Consider the following 23,056-nt stretch of genomic DNA (forward strand, 5'->3'; position numbering starts at 1 on the left):
TACATATACATATATATGAACATAAGACTAAGGCATTTGTAGATGTACTTAAATGTATCTTGTATTAACATTTTACTGCAGAGAAACAGGTGCACTGGCTTAACATATGGTAAAATCCACCGTCTCCATTAGTGCTAAAAGAGCACAGATTTATTTTTAACTGCCCATCCTTTCAAGGCTTAACAAAGTAACCTAATGTTACCTGAACTTGGATGATCAGAGAATGTTAAAATAAGAGATGTAAGGTTTCTTTCTTATCACATTTATTACAAAAGCAATGTCTGTGCGGACAAATGTACAAAAATTGCCACAGAGCATGTTACATCAATCCCATTTCCAATCTTAATTTATTCATTATTCATTATTATCTCGTATCCTCAGGTTTTAAAAACACGAGACAGATGCTTTAGTAAATCCTCCAAAGTCTCAAGTCCCATGATGATTATAACAAGGTTCTGCATTTCCACTTTTCGAGTAGAAAAAATAAAACTCACACTACATTCAGTCTGCAATGTTTATCTCTAGTTAATGAATACATCGTATTTTTCGAACACAATTTACTTGTTGAACATACAGGCCAATGTGTTCCATCAATGCTGCTGGTGCACGACTAAAAAAACAACAAAAAAAGATGATTTAAATTTAAGGACGGAGAGCTGCCAACATTTAGATGAATGACCCAAAATCCAGTGTCTCTATAAGCACAAAAGGTCTTTACACTTTGTTTACGAACTGAACAATTAACAAACCGTAAAATGATCATGATGTCATGACAGCAACAACAATACATGACACGACATGAACATAAACAGTTTAAACGCTGCATCAGAGACTTGTGGTTTGATTGAAGTCAATCGATCACATGAACATGATTAAAAAAAGAATAACCACAGCAATGCTAGACCATGTAAACAAAACCCAACTAACAAATTAGTTAACGCCGTTAACGCTGATCGCAGCATAAAAGAAGAGATAAGCATTGTTGTAGCCAAAACTTCCTTAACCTTTTGTGATATTTTAGGACCATTACTTATTCCACTGGCAGAAAATCCATACAATAACAGAAAACTTTAATTTCAGCAGAGGGGCCATTCAACCTATTCCAAGGTTTTAAAGACTTAACAGTGAATCGCTAAGTAAGCACTATATTAACAGAAAAATAGAATATATGCTCATCTGTTGAGGGACTGGTCTGCAAGAGTCAAAATTAATGAATTGTCTAAGTATAGGTTAAATGTGTGAGGTATGCTGTGATTCCAAGATTTGGACACATTTGTTTCCAGCCAAGGCAAAAGACCAATATAGTATCAGCATTATTCCTGCAGGTGTCATGGCCTTTTTAAGGTTCAATAAGGCCTACATTAAAAATATATGGTTTTTAAACTAATGCGTGTCACCACATACAGTGATGAGTGAAAGATAATGCAGACAGGTTATGTTGCCATTCCATACATCAAAACTATTCACAATGAGCTACAGCTTTTAAAAACATTTATTTAAGAGCTGACAGAGAAAAATATTGGTTAAGGTTGTCAATTATTCCTGGAGTGTGTTTCAAAAAATGCACATATATACACAAACAAAAAAAAACATTTAGGCTCCTTGATAAATGAAGTATAGTTCTATAGAGCCACTGATTAAACTACACATTTATCATGTTTTATATCCTGATGTAGGAGAAACATTAACACTGTCACTGCGACATGACCTCTTTTTTATTGCTGAATACAGTTGGAGACCAAACTCTCTAGCTACATTGAACTATACTCATTTAACTGAAAAATGATGAACAGATAACAGATTCCATTATCTTAGATAAGAAACAAACAACGCATAGTGCTCTGAATTAGCAATACTACTCACGTACTACACTTGACGGCAGTTAGCTACAATCAAAGGCAATCCCCAGAAAACAGCGATGTGATCTTAAGAAAGCTTAACCATAAGCTCTACAGAGAAACTCTGCATTGAGATCAATCATAAACTTCAAAGCTTGCAGCAGATTTAATGGTCATAGAACAACACTTCTGGAAATGTTTCAACCTCGAAAAAACTGTGCAATACGTCTGGGGCTTCTTTTTTTGCCAACAGTGGAACTGGTGCAATAAAAAAAAACATGAGATGACTTTAAACCTCTTCAGTGCAACCTCAAACTATCAAGCAGAAAGGCTGGGTGTTGAGCACAAAAGGTTTTCCAGTGACCCTGAACACAAAAACATACCTGCCATGACAGCATTACAAAAAAATTAAACATACAAATGAATTAAAGATTGACAGTTTAGAAAAAAAGAAACCTTCATATTGACTGCTACCACTCCCTCTTAGCTGTTGTCCTGTCATTTAGCTCTGATAAACATGCATGTGTGCTCCAGTCCCTACAAACCATCCATGTACATTTCTGTAATTAATTTACAACATGAGCCATGAAAGATTCCCTTGCTTGAGATGTAACTCATAGGCCATTTTCAGTCAACATAACAATATTATAAAAATCTAGTACTTAGAGACTATGAGACAACAGAAACCTGTTCTATTATACACAGCTAATGTGCTTACAATGACTCACAAAGCAAAGTATTTTTGCAGTCTTACTCAAATTATCTTCCATAGCTGCCATTTCATTCTTTCCAGAATCTGCTTTAGAGCTCCTGCTTACATCAGTTTAGTGCAAATGCAAAGTTCTGTAATGCTATCTGGGTGTTTAGTATTAAGGCCATCATTTATAAGCATACAAAAACATGACAATAAGCACACATCTGTTCCCAATTTAGACAGGGCACATTGGACATTTTGTCAAATAGAGAAATAAAAATAAAGCTTCATAAAGAAACAGGCCTTGGTGGATGTCTTGGTGAGATATTTCATTAATTTCACATTAAATGACATCCATGCATATACAGATAAATAAGAGAAAACAATACAGTCGTATGAAGGACATCATACACAAATCAACGTGGTTGAACTAGTAAGGAAGCACCATTAACACTGGGATGTTTATCTGGGAAGCAACTGTGGCTGATGGAAGCCTGTTTGTTCTGTATTGCTGCTTTCATCAACGTGATGGGAATGCTTAAGTTCAAACTGTCAACGGGCTGTGCTAAATCTTTCACAGCAGCATCTTAAGAGTCACTTGAGGCACGTGCTAGACTTCTGAATGATTGAGGATACAGACTGACAAGAGGCCCTGAACACATCCATTTCTTAAACCTGTCAGAAAGAGATTTTACATGGTTGGCAACTCCTGCTTCACATTATTTGGCTTATATAGGCAATTCCTGACTGTCAACTAGGTTCCTGTTAAGCAACACATCAGTACTAGTGAGCCAAAGTGTAAAGGAATAGATCAATGATACGAAATTGTCAGAATAGAAATGTGAACTTAATTCTGTTTTCAAACTACTGAACTCATGATTGTAGTTTTTAGATCAAAACATATTGTCATGTAGTGTTTAAGAACATTTTTAAGGGCTATGAACAAGCTTTCAGATTCTCCGCCCGAGTTGTGCATTTGATATAAAAATTTGGTTTGCGTCCCTTCATGCCTTAGATCCAAATCTCTTGGGTTACCAAGTCTTGATTGCCAATGAGCTTAAGATTTCTGTGCAGCAGTTTCAGTCAAAGAGCTGTGGTCAGACTCAGCATTACAGAACTGTGTGCTGTGTCCGTACTGGACCCGAACACATCAAGTCAGTAGCTAGTAGCACTTTGAACGTATCCAACATCAATTAAAAGGTGTGTTTTTTCCATTAGTCTGGTTTAATACGCATAAAAAGACCTGAATGGAAACACAACATTTAATGATTTTAGCTAATAACAGAAGACATTTAGAAATCAAGTGGCTAAAAATCTCTCCAGCTTCCACATTTTGCTGTACTGGAAAAAAATAGCAGAAACTGTGGAAACAGTGGGTGAGAGGCAGTTTGTGTGGTTTGAAAAAAAATCTATCAAAGCTGTAACAAAACATTTAACCGCTATTGGTGCTCTTTACTTGCGCTTTGTTCGTGGCGCTTTGTTATTGTGACCATTTGAGATGACATGGACTTTGGCGCCACCCACTGCTTATGTGAACCAATTCCTGAAGTTCGTTTCACAGCAGTTACATATTTTCTTTGAGTGAATCTTTGAAAATCCTGTCAAATTTGGCGATACATTTTAAAGCAAACCTGGGTACAGTTTTGTCCTTCACTGATTGCACAAGTCATGTCATAACTGGCTGTTTGGACAATTGACCCTCGAGGTGACTAGAGAAACAGACTTTTTTTTCACCTCCATGTTTTCTCTTTCTAACACCATCAGGTTCAGCAAAGTTAAGTTTGTCAGCAACTACTGAAAAAAAAAGTAAAATATGAGGCCACAGTCTTAATCTGCACCAATTTTTGAGGTTGGCTTGGAGCATCAAAGCCCTACAGCAGGCCACAGCCAAAATGTAGGCCACAGCACACCCTCTGTGGGTGTGTTTTGTGGAGCACATTACTTTCGTTCCATCTGCTTCTATACGCTCCACCCCCTCCCAAACCCTGGCCTTCCTGCTCTCATCTCAGTTTAAAGGTTTATTGTCTCGCACTGGCCCGGGTCTAATCTGCCTTTAAGCTGGCCTGAGCAGCTCTGTTCCTCTCTTTCTCTCCGACTTCCTTGTAAAGGTTTGCCTGCAGCTTACCACAGATACTAATGTCACCACTCTGAATAGCCTGAAGGAAAAGGTCTGTGTGTTCTTTCAGCTGGTCTAGGTCATTCTGGGTGCGTCGATTCTGTCTGAGAAGTTCCTTGGTTCGTAGCGTGATGTCCAGAAGGCCAGAGTTGCTCAGGATGTTGTAGGTGTTGCAGAAACGCTTCCTCCGTATGTCATCATCATAGTCACTGTGGTCAATTTCTCCTAGTGAAATTTTCTCCTGGGTGCTTTTTTGAGAAAAAGAAGGTGTCTCATTTTCAGAATCAGAGGTCTGTTTGATAGAAAAGGAAGTGTTAAACTCTGACTGACTGAGAGCTGATGAAGGCCTCTCACTGGCAGGACTACTGCTGCTACTGGTTTCTGTCATGGGGGAAGAGCGTTGACTCTTAAGTAGAGGAGACATGATGCTGGGAGCACTAGGACTGGTAATATTTAAGCTAGAGTCACTAACAGTACCACCCAGAGTTCTTGACTGTTTCACTCTGTGACTGTGTTCACGGTGTTTAGAGGTCAAACTTCGACCCCTCTTTGATGCTGAAGAAGAGGAAGAGGTGGATGAAGATGAGGAAGAAGTTCCTCTGCTCGAGGACCAGTCTCCAGGATGTGGCGCAATCTTGGGGTAGGATTTCTGGACTGGACGATACCTCTTGAGTTGACTGTGCCTGTGGGTGGTCTCTTTGGGAGCGGGGGAAGCTTGACGAGAGACCACAGGTTGGACGAACACTACCTGGGGCTGCTGAAAGACAAACAGAAACAGTATTGAGATCGTGTAATGCCATCACACACATTTCCCCGTGTTGCACTTGTGAAAGCACAAGTTATATTAATAAAGACACAATCCTGACATTTTGTATTTGCACTTGAAAAAAACCCAACTAAAATATACAGCAGTTATTAAAAATATTAATAACCAGCACCACTGCTTAAAGTATGCTTCCATATGCATCACTGTTAAAACACAAATGTACATAATTACAAAGTTATACAGCACTCTACAGTTCAGTGGTTCTCTCTAACCTGCTCATACGTAGAGGTTTTCACTGAAATTACTTTTGCCATCCAGTATCCCTAAATTAATTTCAACTGCCAATTAAAGGAGATCAGAATAGCTTGCTAATTTATATGAAGAAGGCATGCACCAACATACAGTACATACATTCAAAACAGACCCCATCAGCATGTCTATCGGAATTGAGAACAAGTATTACTTATGTATTGTACATAATATTAATTAATCTAATTTTCCTTTCTGGTTTCACTATTTTTATAAAGGCTGAATGTCAGCAATTTCTACTTTAATGTTTCTGCTGTTTCTCAGCTACTTTTCTCAATCCTGTGAGAATGGTTAACCTTTCATCGATGACACATTTCCATGCAACTGTAACTGGATTGTGAAGATAAATATTTAAGTTCAACACTGACACAACGCCACCATTTTTCACCTAAATCAAACCAATGCCTGATGTTTAAAGATTGAAAGCAGAAACCCTGAGTTGAAAAGATTTTAAAATCTGAGGTATTACAGTAAGGCATATGGTTTTGTACTGTACCTGCTTCAGGAGGACATTGTTCATAATGATCATGGGAGACATGCTGGAGTAGGAGCCTCCAACCACAGCCAGCTGAGAGGGCTGAGGCCCTGAGCCCTGCTGTCCAACAGGGTGGAGTGAGTCCTCCCGGTCGGTGGTGTTCATTGAACCCATATACTCTGAGCTTGCATCTGTAGGAAAATAAATAGAGAAACCTTAGTTCATTTGATTGATACCTGAATGAAAGCACACTGCGAAGCAGCAAGATAAAGGTCAAACCTGAGAATCCAGAATCTCTCTCTGAATCGGCTCGAGAGTGTCCAGACTTCATGATGCGTGGTCTGTTTGCTGTCCTGGAGCGACTCTCTGCTTTCCTCTTGGTGCTCATCTTCTTTGCTTGTCTACTCACAATGTTCTTGGATCGCTATGCTCTCACAAAAACTGCATCAGCACACCAAAGCCTAAATTTGAGAAAGAAAAATGGTTAAGCAGAAGCTCTCCTTGTCTCAATGACAACACACACATTAACATATTTACATATACATTATAACACAACTTACGCTATTTATGCCATATCATAAAAAATTGTCCCAATCTTTTTTAGATTTGTAAAAGTAAACGAAAATGGCTTTTTGTCCCCCCTCTTTTTTTTTTTTGGACATTTGGCCATATTTATGCACATGAGCTGAATGCCTAGATTAATTTTGAATAACAATTGATAAGGAGGTCCTGGATTGTCAATAAAAGATGCGGTCTTCCCCCATGTGTTCAAAATAAATCACTAGGACTGTGTGTTGGTGATTCAGACAGCATTAACAAGACACTAGTGTAAAATCTAACAATTGTCCCCATTCATGATTACCATGATTCCTCAATTGACTTATTTTTTGTGAAGCTTTTCATTGTGATGCACAATTATATCATATACTGTACAATCCTTAGTGACACGTTGGGGTGACATTTAACAGTGTCATAAAAACACTGGACAGCATAGGGTAAGTGTAATCGCAAAATATAATGTGATGAAATTTCTTCAAATGCAAAATAAAAAAAGATGCAATATACACCAATATGTTGCATGCATTGCACAAACACACTTTGAGCTATAACAGACGAATACTTTGAATGTTTTTCCTCAAATGAGTGAATGTCTCTGTGGTTGTTTGTTGTTTATGTCCAAACCACAATTTACTGGTTTTCACTTTGACTCAATAACGAAATTCAGCCCTCTGTGATCTGTCATTTATAATGATAACGAACAATATCGTCTAATTTTTATCATTATTGTCGTGAGGAGACCTTTTAGGCCATATCGCCCTACCCTTGCTAAAAAAATATAGTTAGCTATCTGACGCTAACGAAAAACAAGGGACGAGAAAGCAGACGAGGCGGACGTGCAGTTAGCTGTATTACACTTTTACTACAGCGTTCACCACGGGCCTTCAACTGACAGAAATTAATGTCATATCAAGAACAAAAACAATAAAAACACAACCTACTTTGTCTGTGCTACTGTTCCGGCGACGCTTTCTCTGAAGCTGCGGGCTACGTGATTGTAGCCGTGTTTTTTCCTGTACGTGAATACAACGACTGTAGCTACTGCTGCTGCTCTACAGCCTCACTGACCACATCCTGTGGTTCCACGGTACTGTACACGAGACACGGAGCTCCTCCCCTGTCTGTTCGGTCACATGCGGAACACGACGGCAACAGGCGTCGACGTTCGCGCTTCAAATTTCATAGCACATAGTTTACAGCTTTCACACACACACATACACCAACAATGTGTACTAACAACAACGGCACGGGACAGGGACCACACGTTTGTTTCAGTCACTTTACCATATTTGGCAGTTTAAGGGCGCGGCTTTGTCTAGATTGCCAGGCACGTCACAGTTTGGGGCTGCTGAGCCCGCCCACCTGGTGGGTTTCCTGGCCTCTGATTGGCCAGCGCACGCAGCTGCTCAAAAACGTGACTTGTGCTGAAAGTGTGGCAAGTTGAGGACATTGTGTTCAGTCGTTGAGTGAGTAAGTTAAATGTACAGTGAGCAATAGGGAATCTTGTGATGAGCGCTTCCAGGTGTATTACATAATAGATCAGTTTGTCCAAGAATTACTACGGCATGTTTGACTTTGCAAAGAACAACTTGTACTCACGTGCGCAGCTATGCTGTATTATGATGGGTCAAGTGTTTAGTGTTCTGTTTGTGTGCACATGCATGTGCAAGGAGAAATACATATGAATCATTTATTGTTCACAGATGTGAACATTTTTGCACTTTGTCTCAAAATACAGTGTATTAACATGTAATTTAAAGATAAAACAAAAACTCAAATGGGATATAATTAAGACCTTTGACTTGAAGACAATCATTTAAACTGTTAAAAAATACTGTGCTGACTTGAAGACAATCATTTAAACTGTTATAAAATACTGTGCAAGAAACTGCAACGTGATGACTGATAACATGAGTGATTTGATAGATTTTTTTTATTATTGTTTAATGCATCAGAAATATGCCAAGCCCAAAAACCCAGTAGTGGACCATAAAGTACCAATAATACTAAGCAAATAAAAAAAACATTTTCACCAGGCATCAGACACATAGAAAGCCAATTTATTTTAAGTACATATTCAAGTATTAAACTTTATCATTTTCAGAAAACCAAAAATATTCTGGATTTTGAACAGATTTCATTCACACAACATATTTTAAGTCTCACGTGTCTCCAAAAGACAGCAAATGCAACACAAACCAATGGACAACAGTAACCTTGTGTGCTTGGTTAACAATGTGTTTACTTCCGAGCCTTCGGTCAGATAAAGTGAGGTCACATGTCAAATACCCGAACAGTACATGAGTGCAAATGTACCAACACAGAGGTTCCTTATGTGACTGGAGTGTGATCTGAACTGTTCCCACACTGTGATTCAACATGAGTGTTCAGTGTTAAGTGTTCTTCAAAAAAAACATCAGTACAAAAACAAGACGTTAACACACACAGTCATAGAGATGGTGTCATCCCTGTCACTCCCTGTCTGAATTTGCACAATTAAAATATTTATTGACACAACATTAATCACCGCAAAACTCACAGTAAATATGAGTTCATGGAGAAGATGTGACAGACTGATGTGACTGAACTCTAAGGATGGATAGAGACCATAATCCCTTTGCGTATCAGCTGATAAGCTTGAAACACTCCACCCATTATCTCCACACCAGTTATTTCCCACTGTTCAACCCCACGTCTACTTTTATATCCTTAAACAAGCACAGCTACATATTTGACATCAGAATTATCAGGGTTTATCTAATAAAACAACAAATTGAGATAAAAAAATTTTTTTTTTGTTTTTTGATATTTTCAACCAAAAGAAGAAAGCAAAGTCACAGAGAAGGTGGAAGGTGTGAGAGATGTGATCAGAGGTGATTCAGTCACAGATGTGCTGCTGTGCACGGCACCAAAGCCGGTCCTCCAAATACAGATGTGTGAATCAGTTATTCTGAGGGGACTGGCATCTGGAAAGACAAAAATAAGTCATCACACATTTGACAAGGCATAAAACCACATGTAACATACAGTATGATGAATATGCATATGTAACATATGACCATATGATTCAGGTTCTTAGTTTATGCCAGTTTTATTGGCTTTTTTGAAAAGAATTGTGATGAAACACGTACACAGGCTGAAGATGAAATAGATCACAGTCTTCTGGATTTAGTAGTTCTTAACTGGTTATAATACAAGTACTGTTAAAATGTGTGGCACTCTGAAGGTTATGGGACTCGCTAATGTGCTACTTGGCAGTGTGAGCACAACAAAGTGGCAGGTTTGTCACCTACAGTATTTCAGAAAAGGTTCTAAATGGCAAAGGATAAGCTGGGGTCCATGGGGTCAGGGCAGGGGTCCCTCAGGACCGAGCATCTGTGTGAAGTGGTATCTCTCACTTCAGAGTGAAAAAGGCTAAGTGTCCTAAACACTCACAGTGCATACCGCACAACTGCTATCACCTGTCAAATAGAAGCAGAATAAATCAAGGTAGACAGTTAAACTATGTCGAGTACTGACCTGGATCTGAATCTGCTGGAAGAAGTTAAATCTGCTGCAACTGTGTGGTCCTGTGTCACAACCGAACAAGGACTTGAACCCAATAGCACGACTCAGAGACAACTTCCAAAAATATTCCAATTTATTGGACAAAGTAACAAATAAAAATCACTCTCAAAAGGAGGAAAAGTATCAACAGAAAATCACTCTATCGAGGAATCACTAGATAAGCAAAAGGCAAAAGTAACAAATTATAATCACTCACTGGGAGGAGACAAAAGGTCTGGGCAAGGTGCCAAATCAAAATCACTCTTCACGAGGAAAAAACTCTGATGGCTCAAAAAGGGACAAAACAAAGTAGCAACTAAGAAAAGCAAAAACCTTACAAACAATTGACGTGGCATGGATTGGCGTGGGTTCTCTGGCATGACAGACAAGACGAACTGACACAGGGTAAAGGGAAGCACAGGCTATATGTGAACTCAAAGTAATGGGGAACAGGTGGAAACAATCAGGGCGGGGAAGATAATCAGACTGGGGGGAAAACTACAGGGGAAGGGCAAGTTAGCTAAAACAAGAGGAAAGAGAGATGTCAAAATAAAACAGGAAGTCACAAGACAAAAAATAGAAGGCAAAACTAAACATAACTTAACACAACTTTCTAGATATGACAGTACCCCCCCCTCTAGGGACGGCTCCTGACGGCCCAGATAACTGAGGGTGGCGTCTGTAAAAGTCTGTGATGAGGTCAGGATCCACAATAAAGCTGGCAGGAACCCATGATCGTTCCTCTGGACCGTAGCCCTCCCAATCCACCAGGAACTGCCTGCCCCGGCCCCTGTTGCGCACAGCCAGCAGAGCCTTGACTGAGTAGACAGGACCGCCGTCGACCATCTGGGGAGGTGGAGGGGGTACGGCCGCGGGCACCATGAGGCTTTCCTTAACCGGTTTCACCCGGCTGACGTGGAAGGTGGGGTGGACTCTCATGGACCGGGGCAAACGCAGACGGACAGCTGAAGGGCCGATGACCTTGGACACTGGGAAAGGCCCCACGAACCGTGGAGCCAACTTCCTGGAGGCGACTTGGAGAGGCAAATCCCGCGTAGAGAGCCAGACCTTCTGGCCAGGCTTGTATACCGGAGCAGGTCGGCGCCTCCGATCAGCAGCCCTCTTCATGCGGTCCACACTGCGTAGGAGGGCCTTACGGGCAGCTGCCCAGATGCGGTGGCATCGTCGGACCATGGCATGGGCCGACGGGACGATGATCTCCTTTTCCGTCTCCGAGAAGACAGGGGGCTGGTAGCCGAAGACGCACTGGAATGGAGACATGCCAGTGGCCGAGGTGAGAAGAGAGTTGTGGGCATATTCCACCCACACCAGCTTCTGGCTCCAGGAAGCCGGATTCTGCGACACCAGGCATCGAAGACATGTCTCTAACTCCTGGTTGAGACGTTCCGTCTGGCCGTTGGCTTCTGGGTGATAACCAGAGGTGAGGCTGACGGTGGCTCCAATGAGCTTGCAGAACTCTTTCCAGAACCTGGATATGAACTGGGGCCCCCGGTCTGAAACAATGTCTTTGGGAAAACCATGAATACGAAAAACGTGAGTCATCATAATCTCTGCCGTTCTTTTGGCAGATGGAAGCTTGGGTAATGCTATGAAATGAGTCATTTTAGAAAACCTGTCTACCACTGTGAGCACAGTGGTGTTCCCTTCAGAGACCGGGAGCCCCGTGACGAAGTCCAGTGAGATCTCAGCCCACGGACGAGTGGGAACAGGGAGTGGCTGCAGCAACCCCATCTGCGCTCTGGAGGAGGTCTTGTTGCGGGCACAGATGGAACACGCCTCCACATACTCCCGAACCTCCCTCTCCATGGAGGGCCACCAAAACCTCTGGGAAATGACGTACATGGTCCTCTTAACTCCTGGATGGCAGGTGAGCAGTCCGGTGTGAGCCCAATGGATCACCTGTGGACGCATATCAACAGGGACAAACAAGCGATTCTCCGGACAACCACTAGGTGTCGGATTCTCACCATTAGCCTGCTTCACCTTAGATTCTATCTGCCAACTCACCGCTCCTACCACACGGTTCAGTGGTAGGATGGGCTCCGGTTCCTTGGCAGTAGGCTCGGGGTCAAACAGACGGGACAAGGCATCGGGCTTGGTGTTCTGGGACCCCGGCCTATAAGACAAAACAAAGTTAAATCTGTTAAAAAAAAAAGTCCACCTGGCTTGGCGAGAGTTCAGTCTTTTTGCTTTGCGGATATATTCCAGATTCTTATGATCTGTCCATACAATAAATGGGTGCTGTGCACCCTCTAACCAATGTCTCCACTCTTCCAAAGCTTTTTTCACTGCTAATAACTCACGGTTCCCAACATCGTAGTTTCTCTCTGCCGGCGAGAGTTTATGAGACAGGAAGGCGCAGGGATGAAGCTTGTTGTCCTTCTCAGAGTGCTGGGAGAGTACTGCTCCCACTCCATTATTGGAGGCATCCACCTCCACCACGAACTGCCGGCTGGGATCAGGAACAGTGAGAATGGGGGCAGTGGTGAACCGCACTTTGAGCTGTCTGAAGGCCTCCTCAGCTTGAGGGGACCACAAAAAGGGAGACTGAGGAGAAGTGAGTGCATGTAGAGGTGCAGCTGTGGCACTGAAGTTTCGGATAAACCTCCTATAAAAGTTAGCAAATCCTAAAAATTGCTGAACCTTCTTGCGGTTATCAGGTGTTGGCCACTGAGCCACAGCGCTAACTTTAGCCGGATCCATTTGCACCTTTCCAGGGGCTATGATGAAGCCAAGGAAAGATACAGTGTCGGCATGGAATTCACTCTTTTCTGTCTTGACATATAATTGGTTCTCCAGCAATCGCTGGAGAACCTGCCGTACATGATGCACATGAGAGTCTAAATCTGGGGAGAAGATCAATATGTCATCTAAATACACAAACACAAAGTGGTTCAGGAAGTCTCTCAGTACATCATTGATCATTGCTTGGAAGACAGCAGGAGCATTGGTCAACCCAAACGGCATGACGAGGTACTCGTAATGACCACTAGGAGTGTTAAAGCCTGTTTTCCATTCATCCCCCTCTCTGATCCTAACCAGATGATAGGCGTTTCTGAGGTCTAATTTAGTGAAAACCTTAGCCTGCTGAAGCTGATCAAAAGCTGATGACATTAGTGGCAGAGGGTACCGATTCTTAACAGTTATGTCATTAAGTGGTGCATAGTCTATACATGGTCGAAGTGTCCCATCTTTCTTTTCCACAAAAAAGAACCCTGCCCCCGCTGGAGATGAAGAGGGGCGGATAAGACCAGCCTTTAATGAGGACTCAATATATTCAGTCATAGCCTTCTTTTCGGGGCCAGAGATGGAATACAGTCTACCCTTAGGAATAGGGGACCCTGGGATCAAATCAATTGGGCAATCATAAGGCCTGTGGGGAGGAAGGGAAGTTGCCTTATTTTTACTAAATACCTCACTCAACTCGTGGTAACATCTTGGGACTGAAGTCAGGTCAGGAGTTTCAGAGTCTGTGACATGAACAGAGGCAATGTTATCACTAGTTTTCACATTATGACAGGACTTTAAACACTTGGTTTTACATTCTTCTGCCCAGTTCAAGACCCTCCCAGTACTCCAGTCAATGTGTGGGTTATGTTTCTTCAGCCAGGGAAAACCCAAAATGAGAGGATACTGGGCAGATTTATATAAATGAAATTGCATAAGTTCATAGTGGTTATCAATGATAACTGTGAGCAGTTCAGTCTTGTGTGTCACTCGAAAAATCAGACTGCCATCGAGAGCGCTGGCCTCTATAGGCTGAGATAATTGTTCCGTCTTTAGCTTGAGTCTCATGGCAAAATCCCAGTCCATGAGACTTTCATCAGCCCCTGAGTCAATGAGAGTCTCCAAACTAAGTGTGGTGTTGTGATGCCTCACCTTAGTCTGGGTTAAAGCTCGAGGAGGGAATTCCGTGGAGGAGAAACGTCTCCCCCGTACCCCCCTGTCGACTGATGAGCCTGTGCCTTTTGCCGGACACGCTGCTAGCAGATGCCCTTGCTGTCCGCAATAGAAGCACCTGCCTTCCTGCAGGCGACGACGGCGCTCCGCTGTGGACAGTTTGGTTCGCCCCAACTGCATGGGCTCCTCCACCTCCTCGGAGGGCCACTGCCTCGGGGTAACGGGTGATGGAGCACGTGAGGAGCTCCGCCAACTGGGTGTAGTGACAGCAGCGCGACCCTGATGACGACCAGCTGTAGAGGCCATTCGGCTTCGTTGTCGCTCCTGTAAGCGGTTGTCTGTTCTTATGGCCAGAGTTATTACTGAGTCTAGATCAGAAGGCAAATCTAGGGGCACTAACAAGTCTTGAATTTGATCTGAAAGTCCCTTGAGAAAAACATCATACAGGGCCGTGGCATTCCATCCGCTATCCGTGGCTAGGGTGCGAAAGCGGATAGCATAGTCCCAAACAGAGTCTCTATTTTGTTTGATGTTGCTCAACTCACGTGCTTTCTCTCGGTCGGATGAGAGGGGATCGAAAGCCTTCCTCAGAGCCTGTTTGAACTCCTTGAGGGATCCACAGATCAGTGAATTCCGAGACCATTCAGCCGTAGCCCATGCCCTCGCCCTCCCGGTGAGGTGGGAGATCATGAATGCCACCTTGGATCGTTCCGTAGGAAAGGCTGAGGGCGAGTGTTCATAATGCATATCACAGTCCACAATAAACGGCCGACATCCTCCTGACTCACCGGAAAACTTTTCTGGGGGGGAAAGGCGAAGAGCCGTGGCATGGGGAGCTGAGATCGATGACGCTCTAGCATCCGCCGGAGTTGGCGTGGTCATGGTGTCTGAGGAAGACGTGAGATGAGCAAGGACTTGATGTACTTGGTTTGCCAGGAGGTTAACTTGGGTTGTTATAGAGGCTTTGAACTCCTCCTGACTTTTAGCCACTCCCTTCACACCACTGTGCAGAGAGGCCATGTGCTCCTCCTGCTGAGTCAGGCGGGTGTTCTGGGAGCGAACAGCCGCTGTCAGTTGTTCTGAGTCGGCTGGGTTCATGCTGGTCAGTTCGTAATGTCACAACCGAACAAGGACTTGAACCCAATAGCACGACTCAGAGACAACTTCCAAAAATATTCCAATTTATTGGACAAAGTAACAAATAAAAATCACTCTCAAAAGGAGGAAAAGTATCAACAGAAAATCACTCTATCGAGGAATCACTAGATAAGCAAAAGGCAAAAGTAACAAATTATAATCACTCACTGGGAGGAGACAAAAGGTCTGGGCAAGGTGCCAAATCAAAATCACTCTTCACGAGGAAAAAACTCTGATGGCTCAAAAAGGGACAAAACAAAGTAGCAACTAAGAAAAGCAAAAACCTTACAAACAATTGACGTGGCATGGATTGGCGTGGGTTCTCTGGCATGACAGACAAGACGAACTGACACAGGGTAAAGGGAAGCACAGGCTATATGTGAACTCAAAGTAATGGGGAACAGGTGGAAACAATCAGGGCGGGGAAGATAATCAGACTGGGGGGAAAACTACAGGGGAAGGGCAAGTTAGCTAAAACAAGAGGAAAGAGAGATGTCAAAATAAAACAGGAAGTCACAAGACAAAAAATAGAAGGCAAAACTAAACATAACTTAACACAACTTTCTAGATATGACATCCTGCTGTGACCACTAAATGTGAGGTGGAAGGGTAATGAGATAATGGGCCTGTACCTCCAAGCCTTGATTTACAAAATGAATAGGAGCCAAAGCAAGTACTTGTGCAGCATTAACACTGGATAAGCAGACAGAGCTAAATGACCACACAGGTTCTTATACTGTGTACGTGATCATTCACTTGTGGAAGAAAAAAAAATACTTCTCCCCAAATGACCCTCAGTCCATTGTCTGCATGACTTTTAGCTTTCGAAGGATGGTTTTTTTCCAGCTCAGCCTGCCGGATAAATGTTGTCCATTTCCTTCGTAACAAGGGACATGGTAAAACAGGGCAGTCACCTCTTTAAACAGTTGACCTACTTTTCAACAGATAGAGCCAAGATCCCATATATACTTCAAATTACCCATTGATCCTTGTTCCCCAAGACAGAACAGATTATGTGCTTCAGTGACTGAGGCAACATTGGCATTTTCATTACTGACACTCACGATCTGTGTTGAATCCTCAAAGGATCTGACCTGCATTTTAATAATAACTGTTCACTGAAACATTGATTTATTATGGTCTTTTTTTTCTTTCGACTCCCTCAATTTGTTCCTCTTTAGGGGTCACATCACAGTGGATGATCCCCATATTTGAATTGGCAGGGGTAAACCCAGCCCTAGACGTGATGGGGGACTTGAACCAGCAACCCTCTAGTTACAACCCTACAAGTCCTGCTTTATGATAGTATGTTTCTAAATGGGTCTCTTCATAACATTCAGCCTGGTCAGACAGTGTTTCCATGGTGAAGGGATTGTAAATTAAAGGGATGGTTTGGTAATAAAAACATAGATTTCACTAAATGAAGCTGTTGGAGGTGGATGTTGACTTGAGCTCAACCCAGTTCAAACCTAGTATTAACATCCTGAGATGAACAGGTTTTAAATGCTCGCAGTCTGCCCTCATTGTGTCCCCACCTCTGAAGACGGAAAAAAACACACACGTGGAGGTGGTTTGAAGTTGATATGGTCACGTTCTTATGATGCATGAACACAATCTAATTACACACTGCCTCCTCAGATGACCTTTTTACTTTTGTCAGTACCGATATAATGTTAATTTATTTGGTTATCTGGTTTCACCCCAGGTAAAAATGTGTATGAATCTTATAAAAAGGTGTGTCTTTGCCTCAGTTGAGAAAGACATTCATGTGGGAATATGGGCACTGATTTTAAGATAAACAGATAATACGAGGATAGGACGTTCTTAGAACTGGAGGACAGAGGCAGGTTATCATGACCTATAATCCCCATAACGCAACTGGATAGCAAACCATATTTTACCCCAATTCCTTTGTAACACAGTCTGTTTGTCATTCATCTGCAGTCTCAAGCCCAAACTAACCCTGAAACCATCACAAGAAGCTTCCTGTAAAGCCACAGAAGATGCTCTTTCTTCTTCTCTCTGATGACTACACTGAGCTCCATATGTGGCCTTTTCAAAAAAAATTTGAGGGGGACATCTGATTCTTTTCATAATGTCAATAATTCACTATTGGTTCCATAACCATTTCTGAGTGGGAGAGAGAAAGAAGAGGCAGAGAGATTATTACAGAGAGATTACCTGTGACACACGCTGCTTCTGACCTTTACGTGAAAAGAAACCACAGGCAAACAAAATACCAAAGTGGCTGCTCGGGGTTTCTCGCTGTAAAATGAAAGACGTGATATTGCGCTGGAACTGAACTGCTCGATCTTAAAGCACACATGGTTCTTGCAGGGAAAAAAAGAAGATATTTTCAGTTATATCTAAAATAAATGTGTCTGCAGTTCATCAGATTTTTTTTAAAGGTTACGTTATTATGAAATGTATTGTTTTAAGACATAAGGAAAATGAAATTGATATACTGGCTTCAATAACAGTAGCTCAGTTGATTATGGAGAGTCTGTCTATAACAGTCTGATTAAATCATTATTACTCACATTGATTAGGATTCATGTATATACATTTATGACTACATGATTTGGCTGCCCGCTACATGTGACACCTAAAAATAGCGTTCTCTTGTCTTACTTCTTTTCCCGAGTGCGAGACTAAATCTTTTCACAGACAGTCCTTGGTTGGAGCAATTGGCAGCCTTGCATCATTGTTCTTATCACAAGTGGTTGGTGGATTATGGGCAAACCAGAGAGAAGAGCAACACAGAAGATAATTCTTCGATCTGTCCTTGGTCATCTGGCAGAGTTGAGGGACAGTGATAAATGTAGCCATGCACCAGTGAAAACATCGGGAGGAAGACCAGGTTTTAAGGTTAGAATTAGATTTAGGTTAAGGGTTAAGTTTAGGCATTTCGGTGTAATGGATAAGGTTAGGGTAAGGGGCAAGGGAATGCAGTATGCAAGAATGTTGCACAAGAATGTGTGTATACTTGTTTTTCTGCCCCTTTAGGACCTTTTCTGGCATAAACACTAGCCTTGCAGAACGTGGTCCAAATGAGGCAGAACGTCATTTCTGAGGAACTGGACATAGATTTGAATTGTGATTAAGATTATGGTAAAGGTTGGACATAAGGCTTTGATTATGCTGTCCAAATAAATGTTAGTCAACGTAGTGGCTCAAGAAGTAGAGCTGTGTGTGTGTGTGTGTGTGTGTGTGTGTGTGTGTGTGCCACAGGGGGACACTCCATCTCTTACTTGCCACAGCCATTTGTCTTCTTGTGTTTCCTCATCCAAGGTTTTTTCTTGATGGACCCACTGTTGCTGTGCTGTGAAAACAAAGTGCAATCAAAACACTCATGCGTTCAAGTGTAAAGGAGATAACATTTGTGACCACTGACCTTTTACTTTGACGGATTCTGAAAGCACAACAACAACAACTTGCAGTTAGCCGTGGCACAAAACCCTCCATCAGTTTGCCCCCGATGTTTCTGGGATGTAGTTTACCTGCATTCACATGCCTGATGCTCCACAAATGTGAGTTCCACCATCTCCTCGGTTTGGATTGAACACATTTTCTTTTCCTGAGTAACAAAGAAAAGGGAAATTAAATAAAGGACCACACAGTAATGAAATGTCTATGATTAATGTATTCTGTTTAGAGACTTTCCCACACCTGTAAAGTGATGTTGCGTTCAAGGGTAGGATGACACTCCATGGCCTCACTCGGACAGCAACCAGAGCATCGCTGCAGTGAAACACAATAAGGTTTGTAGATGGATCCCAACTCCTGCTCCACATCCAGTAACTGCTCCATTGGTTGGCAAATGCTCTTTTTCAACACTTTCATGAAAGTCATATCTAGAGAAGAAAAGTTTGGTCCGTAGCCATTACAGCATTTCAAAAAAGGAGGGAGAGTCTGTTCAGTGGGGAAAGACCAAGAGGACGTTCTTTACCTTTTGGAGTTGCATCTTCTGGTTTGGGTGAAATCTACAAAAATGCATGAATCTTTAAAACATTTTTTTGATTCTATTGTAATTTGATAAGAATCAGAGTAAACTGGTCAATGCAAAACCTGCAACCAACCAGGAAGGGATTCTTTTTGCTTTTTCTATACAGTTACATATTAATAGGTTTTAATCTTTTCGTTATTTTATATTTGAAACACTGGTTCTTACTTTACATGTTTCAAAGTTACGCAATGCTCAACAATATTTTCCCCTCTGGGGAAGGGTGAACAAGTATTTAAAAAAAAAAATGTCGACTGTTGTTCAGAAGGAGACAAAGTATTTCCTATGCTTTCAAGTAAAGAACAATACATTACACTTGCAGTTGTAGTGAGGATGACAGTCCATTAAACAGTTGCAGAGTGCCATCTTGTGGTCGACGAAAGACAGTGCACTCACAGTGGCCTCGTGTCGCTCACCACAGAGTTTTGTAAATCAGCAAAACTGAGGATGAGTAAAACAAGCCTCATCACACTTGTTTCCCAACTTGTGAGTAGAAGAAAAAAAAGAAGACAAAGAATAACAGCAAAGAATAGCTGCCGGCTCGTCTCATGCAGTTTTATACACAATAAACACAGTTAAAACAAAGGCAGCACTGATTCGTGTCCTGATGACACAGCATGAAGTCTCCAACTTGTGCAGAAAGTGTTGACTTGGCTCTGTTTCTGTTTCTAAGTCCTCAGCTCTCTCTCACCCCGAGGACGAGGCTTTGTCTTCTAATGCAAAACTTCAACAACAGGTTCTACTGATTCCTTACATACAAACTGCACCGTCTGAGCAGATATCAGCAGCTGCCATTCGAATCGAACATGTTGAACATAATGAGCTCAATAACACACTGTATCTACAACTGAAAAATACAGACAATCCTAGTGCATCCTCTTGAATAAATGAATTACTCATAATTACATGAATATTATATTGGCATTCGTTAAAAGAGGCAACAAATGTTATCACTGCTCCGTAATATCAGCAGAATTCAATTCAAATAACTTTATTCATAAGTTTGTAACTTAATTTGTACTGTATATCAACATGTGAGTCTATTAATATTATTAAACAAAGCAATAAATAAACCTTAAAAGTAACAGCTTAGGACGTAAACCAGCTGTTAAACTTCTACTCTGCACAAAACAAGTGTAGATTTCTGCAGATCTCTATAAAAAAGTACACGGTAACTGAGTGAAACGCAAAGAGGCTCTCCACAATCAGATAATGTTATCCCACAGTCCATAAAAGTGCCACTTTTACAGATTTGCTCACGACAGCCCTTCACACGCTACAGTGCATATGCACTGAGCAGTCAGCTCCCCGCTGAGTGATACTGGATGAGTGCGTCTGTCTCGCCTGCGGTCACATCCTATTATACAGTAAGAGGAAGCAGGCAGAGATGTGGCGTTTAACACCCTCCTCACAATCCGAGGGGGAAAAAACACCACACATTATAATAGCATGACATCAATCATTATAAGCACAAATACTTTGCTACTGTACTTAAGTACAAAATTCACGTATCTGTACTTTACTTTGTTATTTATATTTCTGGCAACTTTTACTCCACTACATTTCCTCTAACTGTCTTTGTTACTCGTTACTGCCGAATAAAATCACAAGAAGAAGAGTTGGTATTATGGTCTGTATTTATAAGAGCTTTTCTAGTCTTGATGAGCAGCTTTACACTATAGTTTTGACATTCACCCATTCACACATCTTTCAAACCCGTTCACACGCTGCAGCACAGGGTTAAGTGTCTTGCTCAAGGACACATATAGACTAGCAGAGCCAGGAATTGAACCCACAACCTTGTTGAAAGACAACTCTTCATGCAGCTGAGATACCATGGCTCAGTCCTAACTCCTCACCTTTTCCTTCTAAAACTTAAGTTCATTTTATATCAGAAAATTACTTCTGACACTTAAGTACAGTACATGTCATATACCTTAAGACTTATTATGTGTAATATTATATTATAAGTGACATCAACTTCTACCAAAGTAATTTTCTGGTAACATACTTGTACTTTTACTCAGGTATTCCTTTGAGGTACTTGAGCTGCATAGCATATCATACACTTAATTACATCACTTAACGGCAAGTCTTCACTGGAATGATGGTCACAGTAAGAAACAGATGTAAATAATCAGATTAAAGGTGGCTGCGATCCATTTAGCTTCCTCAGGTTCAGGTGCATGCTGGCTCACTGTCACATTGTCCAGACTTAAACTAACTGAACACAAACACCGTTATCATCATTCATTTCTAAATAAATCATTAATACGAGTTCAGTTTCAAAATAATGCCATTAGATACTTGTGCAGTTGAAAAGTTGCAGATCACAGCGTGTTATTATTGACATTATAAAGCATAAATGTGTGATGGAGTTGGGCGAGTTTACCTGTGCAGGTACCAGCTGAGCCAGAAGAATCAATAAAAGATGAGAGAGTCCAGTGAAACTTTGCATCTTCATTCTGGTGAGGATAAGTTCAGCTGTAACCTCCTGTCAGGACCAGTCACTCAGACAGGAATGAAGAGGAGAGGGAGAGACAGAGAGAGTAAAAGAGTAAGAGAGTAAGAGAGAGAGCGAGAGAGAGAAGAGCATGGATTTGCTGTTGTGCACATACAGAGGTTGGATGAAATATGCACTGGAAACACACAGGAAACAGTTGCAGCATTAATGATGAACTATAACTGCATCTAATACAGTTTCTACATACACAGGAGGTGTATATGTAATAGTGACGGTGGTAAATGAATGTTGTATACAAGCACGTTTGTTTATTATAGTATAATGAAAATTAAATATTAATGGCAGAGACTCTATACTACACAACAAACTACACTGCTGCGTTTAAAAGCCAACTGTGTAACATTTAGGACGTTTTATTTGCAGAAATTGAATATACTACCCATAAGTATGTTTGTGTTTAACTGCTAAAAAGCCAAACCGGGCAGTTTTAAATGTTAGTGTATAGAAACTACAGGATGTCGAGCACATTTAAACAAACTGCTACTAGATTTTGATTATTAGAGAAAGAAAAGAAAACAAAAGAAAATCAATGGATTCATGAAAGACAAATCCAACTTAAACTCAATCAAATTTGAGATGTTTGCACAGTCAAATCAGTAAATCATATACTGTAATCACATGTTACAGTTGTGGCAAGCAGACCAAAGCACAATGTCTCAGACGCATCATCCTACAGTCTTGATTTCACCATGTTTATATACAAACACAGGGTTACTGCTGATAACATGTCTGTGGAAGCCCAATTTGGACCATTGTGATGAGAAATAATAACTCAAAAATAATTGCTTTCTATCTCTGAGAAACTTTTTCATATATTTTGAGATAGAAAGTTATTCTTAAAAAGTTAATATCTTATTAAGTCATCATTGTAAGTTCTCACACTGGCAGAAACTGGCTTTATCAACACTTTATTTCTGGTGTGAGTGAAACTTGATAATTAAATGGAACCCTGCTTTTCCACAGCACCAGGTTTCTTGTGGTGTGTCACTGCTCGCCACTTACGTTCAATGACACTCATACTTCCTTTTCTAAATGAACCACACTAGTAGTGGTATCACCCGTGCTGTTGTTTTGTGATTGTGCAGCGTGACGACGACAGGCTCCACGGTTCCTCGTGTTTATGAGAGAGGCTCAGATGTGTTGTCACGGTCTGTGTGATTTATGGGATA

The 23,056-nt window shown here is 41.5% G+C and overlaps 2 protein-coding genes across 3 annotated transcripts; both read right to left on the reverse strand.

The window, feature by feature from the left end:
• Positions 1-1,474: 1,474 nt before the first annotated feature.
• On the reverse strand, positions 1,475-8,001 carry cipcb (CLOCK-interacting pacemaker b). 2 transcript variants are annotated; one of them, XM_058613996.1, is made up of 4 exons: positions 7,698-8,001; positions 6,478-6,659; positions 6,220-6,389; positions 1,475-5,402 (listed from the first exon to the last, which is right to left on the reverse strand). In XM_058613996.1, exons 2-4 carry the CDS (start codon positions 6,584-6,586, stop codon positions 4,575-4,577), a joined length of 1,107 nt encoding a protein of 368 aa, XP_058469979.1. In that variant the 5' UTR covers positions 6,587-6,659; positions 7,698-8,001; the 3' UTR covers positions 1,475-4,574. The 2 variants fall into 2 exon arrangements, with proteins under 2 accessions (XP_058469979.1, XP_058469977.1); XM_058613994.1 differs by having other exon boundaries at positions 1,475-5,405; positions 7,698-8,000.
• A 10,606-nt stretch (positions 8,002-18,607) lies between these two features.
• LOC131444031 (vascular endothelial growth factor A-like) lies at positions 18,608-21,858 on the reverse strand. Its single transcript, XM_058614149.1, has 5 exons — positions 21,756-21,858; positions 19,030-19,272; positions 18,861-18,937; positions 18,755-18,772; positions 18,608-18,677 (listed from the first exon to the last, which is right to left on the reverse strand). The coding sequence occupies exons 1-5, from the start codon at positions 21,825-21,827 to the stop codon at positions 18,608-18,610; spliced, it is 480 nt and encodes a 159-aa protein (XP_058470132.1). The 5' UTR covers positions 21,828-21,858.
• Between the last annotated feature and the right edge of the window lie 1,198 nt (positions 21,859-23,056).

This window comes from Solea solea, chromosome 17 (genome assembly GCF_958295425.1).
Source record: "Solea solea chromosome 17, fSolSol10.1, whole genome shotgun sequence".
Lineage (NCBI taxonomy): Eukaryota > Metazoa > Chordata > Actinopteri > Pleuronectiformes > Soleidae > Solea > Solea solea.